The 18,927-nt window shown below is 43.4% G+C and overlaps 2 protein-coding genes across 3 annotated transcripts in view; both read right to left on the bottom strand.

The window, feature by feature from the left end:
• Positions 1-656: 656 nt before the first annotated feature.
• HOXA9 (homeobox A9) overlaps positions 657-18,927 on the bottom strand; it is a 37,035-nt gene continuing 18,764 nt past the window's right edge. Inside the window, exons 1-3 of one of the 2 annotated variants that reach the window (XM_081933409.1) lie at positions 10,389-10,497; positions 3,276-3,845; positions 657-2,143 (exon numbers count right to left, since the gene is read on the bottom strand). In XM_081933409.1, coding sequence (XP_081789535.1) covers positions 1,905-2,143; positions 3,276-3,810 — 774 coding nt within the window. In that variant the 5' untranslated portion in view covers positions 3,811-3,845; positions 10,389-10,497 and the 3' untranslated portion in view covers positions 657-1,904. Of the gene's footprint in view, positions 2,144-3,275; positions 3,863-10,388; positions 10,498-18,927 lie in introns of those variants that run through there. The other variant, XM_081933408.1, reaches the window with a different exon arrangement.
• Positions 10,850-15,114, bottom strand: HOXA10 (homeobox A10; the record flags this gene model as incomplete). Its single annotated transcript, XM_081933398.1, has 2 exons — positions 10,850-12,497; positions 14,142-15,114. The coding sequence occupies 2 exons, from the start codon at positions 15,112-15,114 to the stop codon at positions 12,223-12,225; spliced, it is 1,248 nt and encodes a 415-aa protein (XP_081789524.1). The 3' UTR covers positions 10,850-12,222.

Here is an 18,927-nt window from a genome sequence, read left to right as displayed (position 1 = left end):
CTATCTGAGTAATCCTATTAGAACCCGACTCTCCAGCTTATCAGAATAAGAGCTACCTTTTGCTATCTTTTATTGGAGACAAATGCCACACCTTGATTTGGGAGACTCTGTAAACGGAAATGCAAAGGGGGACCTTTCATAGAGGCAGCCCATTCCTCAGGAAGTTACAAAGTGATATTTCATGCCGGTGCTATGTAATTATTTGCCTCTGAGAAACAAGAGTTTTGATTTTGTGTGAGAGTTCAAAACGAAACCAATAAAAAAAGCAGCAATATTTTTGTCCTTGGAGAAGGCGGTTGCAAACAGCTGCTTGGTGTATTGTTTTGTTTTTAAATAAAACCTCAATTTGTATATGCATCATTAAAAATTATGGACTTCTAGCAAGCTGGCTAGTATTTTCAATAGTCCGTGGGGTGGCAGGGTTTTTAAATGCTGTGATGTCAGGAAAATGTTGCAGAGACCTATAGCGCGATTTCATTCATGAGTTCCTAATATTCAAGCGTGGAGTGAGTGCTATTAAAAGAGTAGGGATTTATTTTTGAATAATTGGGCTTAGAATCAAGGTTTTGCTGCTGGTTGCTCACCAGAATAGATGCCATCTATGGGCTGAGCTTGTGGAGCAGTGCCCATAATAATCTTAAAACAGCACAAAAATATAAAAGAATCAATATTTTTTTTTATTTAGCAAAAAAGTTAAATATCATTTTGGACAAAACTATTTGGTCAGTAAGCCACGAGGTAAGTTTTGCAAAATATACAAAGTGTAGCTTCTGCATAAACATAACTTTCAGGTTGTTAAAAAAATTAATACACATCTGCAATAACCAAAGGTAGTTTTTAGTGTATAATTTATTATCAATAAAATTAAATTTCATTACAATAGGAATCAAGTTATTTGATTAATCTTAAAACGTAAACCGTAGGTAGTAGTTACCTTTTTCACATATAGGTATAGCTCCGATATCTGAGAACTGCTCACGGGTGCAAAAACAATATTCAAGCTAATTTGATTATTAAGGGTTTCTTTCTTTAATATATAGATAATATATATACAACTGACGAAAACTGTACTATATATATAGATAGATAGATTGTGTGCATACTTAAATGATTGGTTTCAGAGGAACCAATAGGCTTCTTTTTATTCCAGATAATATTTGCTTTTCTTTTATGTTTAAAAGTTAGGATACGAAATGGATGGTTTATAATTTTTATCCCCGTACAATCCAAGATTAACTGTTCAATGGTACAGAAAAAAAAAAAAGACTCCGTCCTTACATTACAGAGCTATACTCTATGCAATCTTTATAATAAACAACCTGAGTTCAAATTGTATTCTAGCTTACACAATCACATCTGGTACAGCACCCAAGCACAAAAATTGAGTCACAAATATAATACCACAATAAAACACAGTGTTCAAGTATTACAGCAGACCTTTCTCTGCCGTGCGACAAGCAAATAAATTTAACTACTTCAACTAACCTACACAGTCCATAAAGAATTGTGCATTAAAAGGTAGTTTTCTTTCTCTTTCTTTCTTTCTTTTTCTTTTTCTTTCTTTTTTTTCTTTTTCTTTTTCCTTCTTGACAGGTAGATTTAGACAAATATCACCCTGGTGCGGCAATGTCCCTCCTTTGCTTTCCTATGAATAGAAAATGGGAAAAAGACGATACCTCCAAAATTAGCACCAGGACACAGTGGTCTTTCTGCATGCTGGCGAGGTACATTCAAGAGCTGAATTGGCCAAGGACAAACAACAATGAAAAAATAAAAATATGTGAGGCCTGGACACAGTTTCAGGATTGGAGGGGGGGAGGAGTTGCGTTGTGTGGCGCTGAAGGACCGCAGGGGGGGAGGGCGGATTTTGCTGTTTTGATACAGATTAAACCTGCCGTCTAGGATCATTCATCCTTTGCTCGATCTTTGTTAATTTTCTTCATTTTCATCCTACGATTCTGGAACCAGATTTTCACTTGTCTCTCGGTTAAATTCAGGAGCCTGGCCACTTCATACCTTCGGTCCCTGGTGAGATACATATTGAAGAGAAACTCTTTCTCCAACTCCAGTGTCTGGTGCTTGGTGTAAGGGCAACGCTTTTTCCTAGTGGATCTTGCATGTAACCAGTTTGCTGCTGGATTATCTGCAGGGAAACAACGGCTCAGGTTGAAGGAAGCAAAGACTTCCACACGCAAAAGTATATTTCTTTGCCTTCATCCCTACCAACTCTCACACAAAATATTGATAGTTTCTCGTATTTCTTTCACTGGGCAACAATGGGTTTCAAATTGGGACATAGGAGAGAGTCCTATGGAATTGCAGTAAAATGTCAGCACCCAGCTTCCCTCATATTGTTTATCCAAGGGTGTACTTTTAAAGTCGGCATTTCCGGCTTTCTCCCCACCTTGTCCTCATCTCCTTCCTCCTCACCTCCCCCCACCCACCCACCCACCCCCCAGCAATTAAAAAGATGGTGGTGAACAACCCATAAGAACAGATCGCCCATTGTGAATGTCTCTATTTCCTGACCTTCTCTGGTGTCTCCTCTGATTATAAGGGGACAAAAGAAGCTACCCACGTTTCAGCTTTTAAGGATAAACCTGACTTGCCTACTAACCAGATTTGTGGGTGTGATCCTTTCAAAAATCAGGAGAGGAAAGAAGATGACCCCCCCCCCCAATTGGGCATTCTTGGATTTGTGAGCTAAAGGAAATGGATTCACACCCAGTATTTTTGGATTTCCTTCCCTCACAGCTCCCTCTCCCTCCCCAGCCCCCCATCTCTCTTTCCTCCTGCCCCACCCGAATTTTCCAGCTATCCAGCTTTCTAGCGGAAGCCATAGCCAGGGAAAGCATACATGTGACACTCCCTTGCACACTGCATGCCTGAGGAAGGCAGCAGGCTGGAGCTGAGAATCAGACCATCTCTGTGAACGGTCTTCTCTACCAAGCCTACCGTGCCAGCAGGTTCCGAGAGAGAGGGAGAGGGGGAAGGGAGGAAAGGAAAGGAAAACAACGGCACGCACGCACACACATGCAGGGGTTCGCACACCCCCGTTCCAGGAAGCCTCAATACTTTCTACCCCTTTTCTGACTACAGAAACCCCCACCCACCCTACCTACCTATCCGCGCCCCCTCCCCCAATCCTTGCCGCATAGCTCAAGATGGATCCTGCCTCAGAAGCAGCCTCGGCAGACCCCTCTCGCTGCTCGGGTTGCCCTCCCTCTCTCCTTCTCTCCACAAGTCCAGCGGGGCCCTGCAGCAAGTGCACTTACTTGGGTCCAGCTGGGGTTTGTCTCCGTTTGCCTCGCTCTCGCCATTGTTTTCCGAGAATGCCCCGTCGTTGGCTGGCTTATCCCTATCAGCTGGAGGAGAACCACAAGCATAATCAGTCAGAGAGAGTGCGTGCGTGTCAAAGGTGGTACAGTCACCCCTCCTGGCCGTGAGCGGTTCAGGTTTAATGCCGTAATGCCTGCTGGCCGGCAAGCCGGGGAAAGACAAGGAAGCCGGCATCGGCTCCAGCCACGAACGCATGTACCTGCCGTCGGGTGGCTGGTGATGCACGTACGGGTGGTAGACGGCCGGCACATTGTTGGCGCTCGGCGGGTGCACGGCATTCCAGGAAGTGCTGAAGACGGACGCTTTCGACTGGAAGCTGCAGGGGGTGAACTCGGGGTGCTCGCCGAGGGTCGCCTGCCTGGCCGGCTGGCCCAGGGGGGCCGCGGCGTAGCGCGACTGCACCAGCTCCTCGGTCTCGTGGAGGAGGAACGAGTCCACGTAGTAGTTGCTGAGCGTCCCCGACGAAGACATCGCCAACCCCGGCCAAACCAAAGGAGAGGCGAGCCCTGGCGAAATTATGAAACTACAGATTTCATGTAACAACTTGGTCTTTGCGAAGTAGTACAGTCACCTAATAAGTTGAAGGCTGCCTGTCATCCCATTGGCTGCCGCGTGTCACGTGCCCGGGCAGCAGAACAATAAAGAATAAATCAGTCCGCAGGCTATTAATGGGTCAGTGTTTTCCAGCCATCATTTTTTATAGCAAAGCCATATGCTCTTTTTTTTTAATGCAAAGGAATAAGCAAGTTGTGGAGCAAAGTTTGCTTTAATTGTGGCCAAATGAGATAAAAAAGATCAGACTATTTTTTGAGGGGGGGTTCTGTTATGATCACTCTTTTTAAGTGGACTATTTTATATCATAATTAATCATTCCATCAATGGTTCTTGTTCCTTGGGAAAAGGGAAGAGAGCGAGAGAAAGAGGGCACCGCGCAGACATGCTGCTCTCCTTGTGATCGGAGACCTTCACATAAAATTATACAATCGTTTATGCCATAAAGAAAGAAAATAACATTGGCGGCAATCTGTATTTAAATACATATTTATTATATTTCATAAGGAGTTATTGTTCCGGGAGCCACGGGCTGTTATTAAGTCAGTAACTATGGGCATATTCATTTGCGTTGCTCTGTTTCACAGCCGTAAAAATTTACGAGTGCCTGGAAAGGTTAAATTATACTATTGTGTTTAGTTTGGAAACTCACTGTAAATAATAGCGCGCCGCAGAGTTCAGAGCTAACTGGGCTGGCAGGAAAAAGTCAAATCCAACCCTGGGCTCCTGAAAGGCGCTCCGCTCCCAACTTTGGGGCGCCCCAACAGCAAGGCAAGGCTCAGGAGCGATTTCCAGTCCCCAGCGAGACCCACAGTACTTCATTTAGAGGCGCCTCGGATGCGGATTTTTCCCCGACTCATAAGAGGGGCTGAGTCGCCGGAGCTCAAGCAGACTCAAGCTAAGGATTGCTTCCCCCCCCGCACCCACTAAAAACAACTTTTTTCAAGGGTGGGGGAAAATCTACCACATTATCTTTTCCCACTGAGGCTAAGTAACTTGCAGGTGTGTGGGAGGTTCTCTTGCTCTCTTTCGCACACACACACACACACAAATGCACCCACGCACCCACACACAAGCATTTGTGGCTGGCACCTTATTTCTGTGGCACTTCCGCAACCTTACCCGTGACATCTCCCTGTGTTCGTGGAAGAGAGGTATACTTCGGGGCTTTGGCAGTGGAAACAAACCAGCCAAGGACGCGTTTTTTAAATAAGAGAAATGAAAGGGGGTGGGGGAAAGAGGGCGAAAGGTAGAGAGAGAGAGAGAGAGCAAGAGAGCGCGCGTAAACTGAAGGGAAGACCCGGACTTTTTTTAACGGACGAAATAAAGACCCCCACCCTCGATCAAGTTGACTGCAAGGAGAATCCACGCCCTGAGATTTGTAAGCCTCTTCCAGAAGTGTTACAACACCTTCTCCTTAGGACGGCGCAAGCACGGAAAGGTTATGTGGGACGGATGTATTGTGCGCTTGGGAGATATTGTACTTATAGGCAAACACACACACACACACACAGAGGAAGAGGGAGAGAGAGGCATATATCTCACACGCGGGGGGAACATGCATATCGATCGCTTGGGATGTCTGCAGCATATATGTATGTATGTATAACGTCTGTGTCTTGCATCTATGGCTGATTCCTAAGAAGGAATGGAAACCATAAGGAGCCTCAGTCGTCAGGTTAAAGCATTTCCCCCATTGGGCTTTGAAAGAAGTATTTCAGTCCCAAACAACTGCAGTTTGGGGTACAAGTAGTTATTTCTTTTCTGGTATGCTCTGCGGCAGAACCTGGCACATCGGAACTGAGCGGAAGGTTACATCTTCTGGCGAAACGAAAAAGGTGATTCGGTCCTCAGATCAAGTCCAGTGTTGTGAATTAAAGTTAGGGCTAAATGCGGGGTGCCTGTGGCATTTCAATCCAGTATCTTCTCCGAAGGGTTCCTGCACTCTCTTTTCCCCCTCCCCTCCCCGTTAGGAGTTTTTGCTTTATTCTGTGGGTGAGTTTTTTTTTTTATGAGGAGGGGAACCTGTAACTTCAACAGTAAAAGGAAAGAAAAAGACAATCTCAACAATCTCTATATTTAAAAAAAAAATGCTTGGGGGGGGGGAATGCAGAGGGAGGGAGGTACCGCGTGCTGACTAAAGTCTTGTGTGAATAATCAGCACGGAAAAGAGAGAGTTCTTATTTGCTTTACATCGCCTCTCTGTTCTTTGCTCTTTTTGTAGAACCCACCAAGGCTAAAAGTTGTAACAAAAAATAATAATAATTAGCAGTCGCCTATGTATTTTTTTTAAACCTAAGATATTAAAATTATAATTTGTTACATATATGAAGAGTAAAAGTTTTAGGAGGGTGTTATTAGCCACTTCATCCCCAAAGTTATTTTAAAATCAGGTGAAGATTTTACTATAGTAAAACAATTGAACTCTATGGTTGTCTTAGCGAGAAACAGTCCTATAGGCCACAAGTGAATAAATGACTGAATCTATATATCTATAAATGCGTGTGTTTAATCTCTCTCTTCTATGCGTACACATATGTGATGTATATATGTGTGTGTGTGTGTGTCTTTGTGAATATATGCACATGGATGTTTTACATAATTTGTTTAAAATCTAAAGTTTGGTGTTGTGATGAGCTTCCCCTCCCTTAGAAGGAAAGAAAAATCTTCCTCAATGTATATATTGTACACTATGTTGCATTTTGGAAGCTACAGTTATTTATTTTATATTCATTTTTAAATGAGAACTTTTATAACAATTAAGTTATATTTATATTAAAAGAATAAAGTCTATATAAAGTATTTAAATGGAGACTGTGGAATAACTGTAATAAGAAATGTAGATAAAGGGGATATATTTCAATTTGAAATCACAGAAATGGGTAATGTACAACAAGGGATAAGCAAACACTTCCAATGTTATCTCCCTCGCATTCTTCCCTATGTCAAAATTTATTTCAAGAACATCTATATTTTTGCAACAATTCTTGTAACCAATCCATATAATTTAATATAATAACAATATAAAACATGATGAAACTGGTTACTTTGGTTATGCTTATAATTTTATCATTTAAGCAACTATTAAGTTATATTTAATGTGGTGCCCATCCACATAAGGAAGCTAATAGACTTTCTTTACCCTGAACAAAAACATTTGGTTTTTATTTTCAAGGAAGTGTATTTAGGCATGCAGACATTTAACATAATCCACTCATGTACAATATAGGGATTCACAGAGAGTATTTTGGATATTTATTCCTAATTCTGAAATATCAGTTCTCAGCAGGTGTGCACAGATTTTTTACTTAACATCTATGGGCCGTTTAAAATATCTACTAAATTTTAAAGATGAAATATTTGAATCTTCCCCCCAGAGAGAGCAAACAAAAGTTTTGAGTTATTGAGATCTGTTTCCTTCTTCTTTTTTCATAGAGTCTACGAATTAATAAAGACATTTCATAACCTTATTCCTTTTGCTTTCAAATACAGGCTAGATACCTCTATATTTAGGCTCTTGCTTCTGCCTCTCCACAGAGAGGGACAAGTCTGTATCTTCCACATCCACTCAAAAGCGCTTAGGATTTAGAGAAAGATTTGATAAGAGGCCCTTCACTATGGAATTGAAGAGGTTTTGAGATTTTGAGGACTATTACAAATAAATAATAACTTATCAAGAGAAAAAGTATAAGCTATATATACCAAGTATAGCTCTTGAATGTCATTGTGGGGGCCATGTCTGTTTATATATTTCATTAAAAAGTATAATTCTTAATTCAAAGTGTGTAATTTGCACAGACATATATTACATGAGTAGTTTTTTTGTGTATGTCTATATAGATATGTATATTTAGATGTGTGTTTGCAAGGTTCACCACCAACCTGGATAATATATAGGTTTTTTGGGGGGGGTGTGTGTGCACGTATACCTATCAGGTATACCAATGTATACCAATATATATAAAACACAAGCATGTATTTATAAACACACACTATATATAATATATAGTGCATATCTATTTATCTATCTAGAGTGTGTGTGTTTAATATATATATATATATATATATATATATATATATATATATATATATATATATATATATATATATATATATATATATATATATATATATATATATATATATATATATATAAACACACACACTCTAGATAGATAGATAGATAGATAGATAGATAGATAGATAGATAGATAGATAGATAGGGAGAGGGAGGGAGAGAGAGAGAGATAGAGAGATAGTGTGTGTGCTTTTTTTATATAAATACATGCCTGTGTTATAAGGGTGGCGGAAAGAAACCTTTGCTGCGAAACTTCTGAGCTTTTCGGTAATATTAAAAGAAGACACAAGTCTCAACTTTCAAACAAGGTAGGGGAAGACAAAATTGCAAAAATTGGATTTCCATCTCCAGGCCTCCTTTAATTTGCGTCTAAAATCTGAAAGGTATTTTTTAATTAAAAGTGGGATGAGACAAAACAGAGACCAAGAAACGTCCTATTTTTTCAAACCCCACGTCGTCCCGCCCGCTCCCCTATACCACCCCCCCCCCGGTACCCAAGAGAGAAGTCTTGTTCATTTACACTAGCGGTAAATAACGTGTGTGTGGGATGTAAACAAGACGGCGCAGCGCCTTCCTTCCGTCTCGCGGGGCTGCCGAACATAAAAAGGGAACGGGCCGGCACACCGCCTCAGCCCGAGCGAGGTCGCTGTTGCTTATGCCGCCTCACTGGAATGCAGGCGCCCCGACCCATTCCAATAATGATCGTAACCGAGGCCTTGCCAGCCCTGGAGAAATCTCTGCGTTCTCACCTCTCGGGGCCCTCTGTCTTCCTTCCACCTTGCTGAAGCGGCTGTCTGCGCTCGCGTGGGTGAGAACGCCCAAAATGCCACATTCCCCTACCCGCCTAAAAAAAAAAAAAAAAAAACCACAAAAAAACCGGTGGGCTGAATTGGGGAGGGGGCGAGAGGAACAGAAACTGCCACGCAAAGGGAGGGGGATGAGGATAGAAGAGTCGCTGTGGAAATCAGGGAGAGCCAGGAAGGCATCAAAGGGCGCGCGCGTTCCCGCGAGCACCTCTTTTAACGAAATGTAGCTTAGCACTGAAAATTGCTGTCAAATTTTCTTTCTTTCCTTCCCGTAAATAACAGAGAGTTTGAATTCGGTATTGCTGTGGGAAAGAAAGGCGGTAATATTTTCTCCCATTCGCAGCAGAGCCTGCAGTCAGGGCCACAATTACATTGCAAGGACAAGTAGCTCGAATGGATTCCTCGAACAGGAAAAGCATAATAATTATTTAATGCCCCTGACCTTGAGTAAAGGAATCTCGGAGTTGTGGAAAGGATCCCCTTTCAAACAGAAATAAAAATCCGAAGTCAACGGATGTTGCTTAGCCCTGAAGGTCTCTTCCATGCGGTTTTGTATTGGTTTTTTTAAAATGCCCCCTCCTCCACCTTGGTTTATTGGAAGCAGCATTTCGGCGCGCAGAAAGAAACAATGGCGTTGGGACTTGACGCCTCCAGGAGACAGCGTGGGGGGGTCTCCTCCCCCCCCCAGATTCCTTCGGTAGTTAAAGGCAATGCTTTTATCCTCCTTAAACGTCTGTTTGGGATTACACCCATTTGATGATTATAAACTGAAGTGATGAAGGCAGTTTCATGCTGCAGAGAGAGAAATGTTCAGCCTCAACAACGAGAAACTACCTAAATCACCGACCAGTTTTCAGCTTTCTAATTAACGGGGTTCCCCGTGGCCGCTTTCCTTTAAGCAAAAGAGCCCCGGTAGGGGATGGGATGAAAAAGAAAGAAAGAAGGGGGAAACCCCAGCCCAGTATATAAATAAATAAAAGCCTGTAGCCAAAGCCGAGCCTTCCTTGTGGTTCTCCTCCCCTTCTCCCACCAACAGCCCGCCATCTCCACTTACTAAACTTCTTTGTTATAAATATTAGGAATCTGACTGGCCATTTTTAATCGTTTCAGTAGAATGTTTAGAATATAAAGAGTATGCAATGGAAAGAACTGAAGGAAGAGTGGGGAGATAGGCCTTCAGTGATTAAAATGTTTTCCGTAAATAGTATTTTTTTTAAAAAAAGATCTAAAGTCTCTTAGGAGAAGGAGGAGGAGGAGGAGGAGGAGGAGGAGGAGGAGGAGGAGAAGAAGAAGAAGAAGAAGAAGAAGAAGAAGAAGAAGAAGAAGAAGAAGAAGAAGAAGAAGAAGAAGAAGAGAAGGAGGAGGATGAAATTATTGGCTGTAGGTTACTATTCAAATTCCCATCAACCTCACCCCACCCGCCTTCTTTACTTCTCTTTCTCCTCCCCACTTCCTGGATTCCATTGTTTCAATCTTAGACTTGATAGATATGGATTTATATAGAATCTTAAGATGACATTTTTGCCTAGTCACATCCTGCAGCCAGGTGAATCATGGCAGAAAACCTGCAATATAGGCGAGTGAAGTTTAAGATCCAAATTCTCATTGCTCACCTTTTCACGTTGTTTTCCATTAGTCCTTTTGGTTCTGCTTTGGAATTCATGCTCAGAGACTCTACTAGACTAACCGAGAGTCATACTTGTGAAATAGTGACAACAACAATGCCAATTCTCTACATTCAAAGATAAGATTCCCAGTTTGGTTCGTCTGTACAGCTCCTTGCTCAACTGTCCTCGTTCAACTGAAGCTACTTCTTCCTCTAAGATGGCTACAATCCAGATATGCTAGGAAGCCATAAAACTGAACAAAAGCTGACAAATCTTACTACATCATTCCTATATGGCTCTGGCATATTAAGACTGTCTACATTCAAGTTGATTTCTAAAGTGTGTATAGGCTTAGTCAACTATTCTTTATTGTAAAAGTTCACAAAAATTTAAAAGTAGAGTTCTGAGAATAAGCAGACACAAAAACAGATTATTATTATTATTATTAGATGGTGGTTGCTGTTGTTTTATGGAAACTCATTCCACATCTTTTCATGCTTTCAATAAAATATGAACAACATATCTGGAGTTTGGTTCATCTTTGTGCATAGCTGCATTAGGATATTTTTTATTGAACACTTGAGATAAGAGCAAGAAGTAAAGCTAGCATCTAAATAATGAAAAGAATACTTTGCTTCCAACTGTATTGGTATTTTAATAATATTAATTATTTTAATAATAATAGACATTTGTACATATCTATTTCATAGGGTTTTTTCTTCTCTTTGTACTTACACGCTTGATTTTTTTCAATGCGTGTAACTTCACAGTATCAAGGAAATAAGGGTTTTCTTCTTTGCTATCTCATACAGTCAGGAAATACTTCAGAGTGTGTGTATGTGTGTGTATATGCACATACATATATATACACACACACATACACACACACACACACACAAACATACATTTCTAGGTACAGAATAGGCAAAATCGGGGTCTTCCGCCCCCTCTCCATTCAATAAATGGTCTTTTGCATCTTTCTTTGTCTGTGCTTGTCAAACATAAGGAACAAATGGTTAAGAACCATTTATCTAAAACAAAAATTACCTACAACTAGGAAATGTAATAATTTAACCATTAAGGAACATAAAACTGTTCTTATCTTTCAAGAAAGGACAGGAGCAGTTTTTCTCTCTCTTTCCCCCACCCTCTCTTTCTCTCTCCTTCTTTTCCAAGAAAACTTTTAAAGCTGAAATATTAAACATTTGTAAAAATAAAGGAGTAAACAAAACAAAATAAAGGAGTGAACAGTTTTGGTTTCTTAAACAATATGACTTTTGTTTCTTTCCACAATAGCTGCTTAACATTGGCTAAACAAGAAAATAGTAATAATAATAATAATAATATCAAACCCGATCCATGTTTGGGGTGATGTGGTCAAATGTTTAAATGATTGAAAACTGCACTCAACCCCAGTTTGCAACATGTGGCATAGCTTAGCGGAGAGGTTCGGAATGCACCTTTCCTTTGGCTAGGTTTCTTTTCTGATTGCTTTTTGTTATATATTTTTTTTCTTTTTTAAAGGGGTAGGCTAGGAAAAGAGAATAGGCACATAGTGTTTGGGACATCCTATTTCTCAAGGGCCAGGGTCTCCAGAAGTGAGAACAGAAGAAGGGAAGTTCAGAAGGAATGCTGGGCTTGCCTTGTTATGGCTTTATCCCAACGAAATCAATTACAAAGAAGCTATGGGGAAGCTGAGAGCGGGATTAAAAGGTTCAGATCCACACAGGTGCCAATAGTCAAAGCCTGACCAGATGGGGTGGGGTGGGGTGAGCTGGGGTGGGGTGGGGTGCAGGATTGTATGGGCTGCTTTAGACATTCAAAGGTGTTCATAGATCCATCAGGAGAAACTGAAGTTGGCTGTGAGCTCCCGAATCCGATTCTCTCTGTTCATTTTCTTCAGCTTCATTCTGCGGTTCTGAAACCAGATTTTAACTTGTCTATCCGTGAGGTGGACGCTACGGCTGATTTCTAGACGACGCTCACGAGTCAGGTACATATTGAACAAAAACTCTTTCTCCAGCTCCAGCGTTTGGTGCTTGGTGTAAGGGCACCGCTTCTTTCTACCACTTTTCGCAGTTAGCCAGGTGGCTGCATTCTCTCCCTTCTGGCTGCCTAGTTTAAAAAAAAAAGTCAGCCAGGGACATTATCAAGGACACCAGGAAGGAACCGGGAATGATACTTGAGGACTAGGTCCTTACTGACCTTAAGTTTGTGGCAACAGCCCCAGCCATCTTTTTAAAGCCCATTTCGAAGGTCTTCCCTCTCTACCCACACCAGGGACAATCTGCACCCTCCTGCTTGATTTGCTTGCCTCTCAAGATCGCCTAAGCAAAGGCGGCCAGATTTTGGTATTGAAGCCAGCAAGGTATGCCAGTGACTTGTCTTTCCCTCAAACATTTCTCTTTCCAAAATAATAATAATATTTTTAAACCCCCCCCCCCATCTTCTTCCTAAGTGAAAAGACAGATGATGTGAAAATATAGCCCCATGAGTATACAGTGCTAAATTTAAATTTGCTCCACATTTGCTCCCCTTCTGAGATCATTTTCCCCCCAGCACAAATCTGTAACTCAGCTAAGGCTAGCTAAACCAGCTAAATAAATAAATAAAATCCCATAGCTGCATATTTGGGAATTGAAGCCGTTTAATTCAACAGGACATGCAAATCTGCATAGGATGACAAGATCAATTCCTCTTCCACAAATTAATTATATTTACATGGGTCGCCAGGAGATGATTAGCCACCTGGCATATTGAAAAAGAGGGATAGATGGTTCCTTAATATCTGCAGAGTTACAGATTATTATTTATTTTTTTAGGGAGGGTGAATGTCTTTTCCTTCTGGACTGAGGCTCAGTACAGAAACAGATTCTTGCATGTATTTGGATATGAGTAACATGGGTACACTTATCGTCATCGCTTTTCAGAATTATGAGCGATCAGTACTAAATGTCCTACTTTTTAAAAGTTTGGAGATATTCTTACTACTAATAGTACTACGTGGCTATTGTTATCACTTAGTGTTCCATTGCAGCAGGAATGCCTGCTGCACAAACTTTCTTCTCTGCATAAAAGGCATTGGAAAGAATGATCACAAGGCGCCCTTAAGGCAGTTCCCATTCATTGAAACGGCCCTTTGGACTTTTACCCTGGAAGAGTCCTTTAAGCCAGCAGGGACACTGGCAGGGCAGCCTACAGTCTAAACTGACCCTGCTGCCTGAGAGAATTTCAGCTCAACTAAATGCTCTGAGGAGGGGTCTGTAAAGGCATCCAAGATCGTAAACTAGAACTTAGGTTCTGAAGGGTTTTATTTATGGACGCTGACTTTTTGCTTACTTTGGCCTTTTAATGAACGTCTCTGTTATCTGTTCAGGCATTTCTGCACCATGGTGGGCCACGAAGGGCAGACTTGGGTGTGGTTTTTTTCCCCTTTCCCTTTTTCCCCCTCCCCCGAATGCTCTATTGTCCACCGCCAGTGCATTAAGGTTTGCACAATAAAATAAAAATAAGAAGAGATATGCACACGTGTTTGTCCTTTTTGTCTCTCCCTGGATAAGCTTTTTTCCTGACTATATGGCCTGGCTGTCTGGTATCTACAGTATCTCTGCATCAGTGCACAAAATCTGAGTGGCGCTTTGAGTAGGTTTGTCTACGCTGCCCTTCCTGGGGCTGCTGCTGGGCTGACCTGGCAAAAGCTATTTGGACGTGGAAGGGTTTAAAGCCCTTCCCCGCCTTCGGTGGATGAGGAATCCTTACCTAGGGTTTCTTTCTCGGAGAGAGGCTTACTGCTCTCCGAGGGGGCCGGCGACAGCTCTTCTGCGGTAGAAGAAGAAGCCTGCCCTTCTTCCTCTCCTCTCTGCGAATCCCCGGCCAAAGTGCTGGGTGGGGAAGAATCCTCGCTGTCTTTCTTGCCTTGCTCGGGCAACGAAGCGGCCAGAGGGAACGGCGGAGAAGACTCGAAGCTCACTTGGGGCTGCGGGGCAAACTGGGAAGCAGCCACCATTTGCCCTGGGTGCAGCAGCGGCGGCGGCGGCGGCGGCGGCTCCTGCTGTTGGTGGTGGTGGTGGTGTTGGTGGGAGCTGCTATAGCAGCTGCCGCTCTTGATTGTGCCATAGGCTTGAGACAAGCGGAAATAGCCCGGGACAGGCACCCCCGCCGCCACGTTATTCACGGCGCAGAGCTCTGCGCTTAGCCTCGGGAAAGGCGACAGGTCGGTGGCCGGTGCCTCTTTGCGGGCCTTGTCCGAGTCGTAGAGGCAGTAGGAGCTCTCCTCTTTAATGCTGGGAGCGAAGGAGCAGGAGGTCGCCTGTGGGCTTGTGGGCTCTTCAAGGCTGCAGGATCTCGGGGGATCTAGCCAGACCTCCATCCCTGACATGTAAGTGTGCGGAGTGGGGACCATGCTTGGCGGCGGCGGCGGAGGGGGCAGATCCTCGCTGCATTTGCTCAGGACCGGGAATAACCCGTAGCTTTGCAACCCGTACGGCAAATCGGACGCCTGTGGCAGGTAGACACCACCGTTGTTCGGGTAGTAGCTGCTGCCGCCGCCTCTTCCTCCTCCACCTCCTCCTACTGCAACTCCGCCGCCGCCGCCTCCCCCTCCTTCCCCTCTGCCTGAGGCTGAGCTGATCAAAGAGTCCACCAAAAAGGCGTTTGCAGCTGGGGTCTCCGAACATGCCATTTCCTTGGAATAATTTGGCGAAGAGAGCAGAGAGCCCTTCCTGGCTGACATTTCTTGTGCAAAACATGCTGAATATGATTAGAGATACCCCCACGCCACGGCGACTGCGTGCAGCCAATGGAAACCCAGCCTTCGTTCACAACCCCTCCCAGTTTGGTTTCGTAGGCGGCGAGCTGCTCTCCTGCCCACGTCTGAATGGCGCGTGTGCGTGCGTGCGTGCGTGTACTTGTAGTTGTGCACGGAGGTGCGTGGGTGGGTATGCATGTCTATAGATTTGAAAATATAACGTACCGAAGGTGATGTGTGGATGCGCGTGTGTCCTCGCATATATGCATGCATGTGTGAATATATGCACAAGGCATGTCTGGGGTTGTTCCACGCTCAGTAGGCCACGTCTTCACGTGGCTCCTTTTGCCAGTTCTCAGAGGGGGGGGGACAACATTCATGAGGTTATATAACGAAGGGCGAAGTGGCGGGAGGAGGAAAACAATGGAAAACGCCGGGTTTTAATGAGACTCATAATTTAGCGCGTTCTGGTCTATTAGCATATGCACTAATATAAAACAGCAAAGGCGTGAGCGAATTATTACGTCCTGTACATCAACAAGCCACCTGTAAGCTAACTGTTCAGCCTCTCCCCATCCCACTCTTTGCACAACTCGTGGCTGCCTTGACATTTCTGAAGCTCAAACAGGCTCATCAACTTTGGCGAGTCTCGAGTAGCTCTCGTAGCTCGCCGAGGCGTTAGTCTAGGTCGATGGTCATCTCAGCCTGGCCACCGCAAGTTGGAAGCCCGATCCAAGCTTATTAACAGTCAAGGTTTACTGATAATCGAGAAGACAGTCCACCCTCCTCCTCCGGCTTCTTAAGATACCAGCCGCAGCAATGCGGAGAATTCTCACACCTGTGTTTTACCTTCTTTCTCGCTGAGTCTAGCATACTACGTTAAGAAGTAAGAGATATTACTTATCAATACCTCTGCATAGGAGAAGCAGTTCACCCCCCCCCCACTTAGCAAAAAATATCACAGTACAAGCACCCAGTGTAGAATTACCCTACCACCAGCAAGATGAAGAGTTTAGGGTGTTTTTTTAAAGGTGATTCGATCCGTAATTGTCCATTAAACCAGAAGTCCAAATCGCAAGCTTAAACTAAAACCTTCTCATGAAAATGAAAAGAAGCAAAATCTGGAAAAACATCTCCACGCTCCTATTTTCTAGGAATCTCCCGCTCAGATTAAGGATTTTTCAAGGGTAGAGCCCTGACTTATATAAACAATATACATTTTTTCCCTAAATATCTGCATTTAGATAAGTCAGGCACCTCCTCTACTTTAAAAAAATGACCCTTTTTCATCCAGAAATGGTCAAAGCAAAACTGTTAAGACAATTCTGTACAGTCAATTTATAACTGTGATTGAAGGAATCGACAGTCAGCAGACGAGAGAGGGAGCCCAGCAGACAAGGGAGGTGGATTTTATGATGAAGAAGCACCGAGAAGACTCCAAAGGCTCCTCATTTGCTTAGCTTCTTGTGGTCTTGGGAGCCATGTAAACAAGGTCTGGAGCAAAGACCAACTCTCAAACGTTTTTGGCACCTTTGGGGGGGGGGGGCTTCCTTTCAAATGTTCTTCTTGTTTAGCGTAAAAAGGTTGTCAGCTTGTGCTTTAGTTCGCCGTGCTCCAAGCCATCCCATCTTTGGCAGCACTAACTGATACCCCGTCTCAGTTCCCAAGCGAGTCAGAAATAGTCTTTTGAACAATTCAATATAGTGCAGTCAATCTTTAGCTCAGTTCCGTTCTGGCATCTACCTCGCCTTCGCCCATAACGCCCTCCAAAATGCTAGGAATGCCAAGGAAATCGAGGAGGCCAGGAGAGGGGTTTCCTTTTCGGCCCAAGCCTTTGCCCGGAGGCTTCCTTACCCTTGCCCTCTCATCCTGCAGCACTTACCCTTGGCTTTCATAGGAGACACAAAGCTCCCCGAATGACTCGCCCTTCCCAACCCGGGGAGCAAGTGTGGCGATCTGCCAACGGCTCTCGGGGCTTCCTATCGGGCTTGTTGGGCCCACGGGAAGGAAATCGCCTTCTCCTCCTAAGAGCTTCCCCGCAGACAGGTCCCTTTGAAGTGGGAAGAAGAAGGCGGGCTAGCGGAGGAGAGTTTTCCGAAGGCGAGTAGAAATGGATGCCCCTCCTCAGGTTCCTGGTCTGTGCAGGGGAAGCCCGGAAGGGGGTTGTTGCAATTTTGCAGGACCATAAAATCTTTATGGAAAGACACAAAATCCCCTTCCCCCAACCCTCAACTGAGGCCAGTTTTCTCCACTAACTTCTTTCTCTCCCACCATTACCATCCAAGAACTGCACCCAGAGCTTCATAACTGAACCATGCAGGAAGAGCAACTCAGCAAAAAGGAGAAATACTTATCTCTCTTTTCAATCCACACCTTGAAGGAAGATTGTTTATATTTCTCCGGCCTCTCCTACACAGTTACCAGGCTGTTAATGTTAAAGGAGCATTATCAGATATTTAGAACAGTATCATTTCTTCCAAAATTAATAATTACAGACAGAACTGTTTTGTTGGATAGTATGTGGAAAAACTAGTACTGGTGAGCTAAACCTTGGACAGAAATAACGAAACAGATACTGCAATGCGACTTAACTGCAATCCAGGTTTTTCTCCTTCCCAAGACCTGGTTCCACTCAGAGGAGTCATAAGAAGAAATAGATAAATAATCTGCTTTGATCTTAATAGCCTGTTTCTCCTCTCTTTGTCAAACCCAACAGAAATGAGATGCGAAGGTCCAAATCCATCCCAAAAATGGTTTTCAAGTTTAACATTTAGTCTCCTCTCATGATTGTGGCTTTCATTAACTGCACACACTTAGTTGCAAAGAGGGAATTGCTGGGACGAAGAAGACAGCAGCATCCGCATTTGCCCTATCATTTCTAAACTAAAGAAAATGAGCACGATTCTAGAGATTTTGGAGTTTTCTGGATTATTAATCTAAGGCATAATTTATCACAGAGTGATGATGATGTTCGGCAGGCAAAAAAGAAGAAGGAGAAGGAGAAACAGACAGGGATGAGATTAGCGTCCAGATATATTAGGAGAATACATATCCCCAAACAAAGATAGTAATTCTGGCTGACTTGCTTTACTACAATCTGGATCTCGGTTTATCAGGAACACCCCGTTCCCCAAGATTGGGGAGATCAATCAGATCTTTGTCCCAGTTCAACAAGGCTCTGAGTCTGCCTTTAAGCTTCAATCCCATCAAGCTCAAGAAAAAGCAGGAAGAAGAGAAATGGGTAAGGATGGAATGCCTTTTTTTCCTCCACGGCTGTGATAGTTCACAGCATATTCCGGAATTGCATTTATGAGAGTTGTGGGCTCCTTTAATCCCAAGTACAGGGCAACAGCAACAAGACATTCAAGTTGCTTTTATTATGGCATGTTTTGGGAGCCAAATGCATGTCTTTGATGGTCAAGGCACTTTGGGTCTGATCCGAAGCCCAGAGAGGTCAACGATAAAAGGGGATAAGGGGCACATTGACTTAGGCTTTGGATCGGGTGAGAAGTGCCTGAATTCCTCCGTGAGACTTTTTTTTTTGGAATCACTAACAAGGCCAAGGCAAGGCAAAGAGCAAATTGCCTCGTCAAACCCAATGGAGTAAAACTAATAATGTGCAGTTGATTCTTAACTATAAAAGATAATGGTCAATTCTGGAGCAACTAAACTACTTTGGCGTGCATTGTGTTTAGTGGCCACATTTTAAGGTCTTAACAATGAGCCTTGAACATTAACCAGGGGTGATTGCATTTTTTTGGACCATTCTGTAACACATTCTATTTTCATCCTGCCAAG

Source organism: Natrix helvetica (assembly GCF_964273705.1).
Source record: "Natrix helvetica genome assembly, chromosome: Z".
Classification (NCBI taxonomy): domain Eukaryota; kingdom Metazoa; phylum Chordata; class Lepidosauria; order Squamata; family Natricidae; genus Natrix; species Natrix helvetica.
Note: the sequence above shows the minus strand (reverse complement) of the source record. Positions and strands in the feature narration are given on the sequence as shown.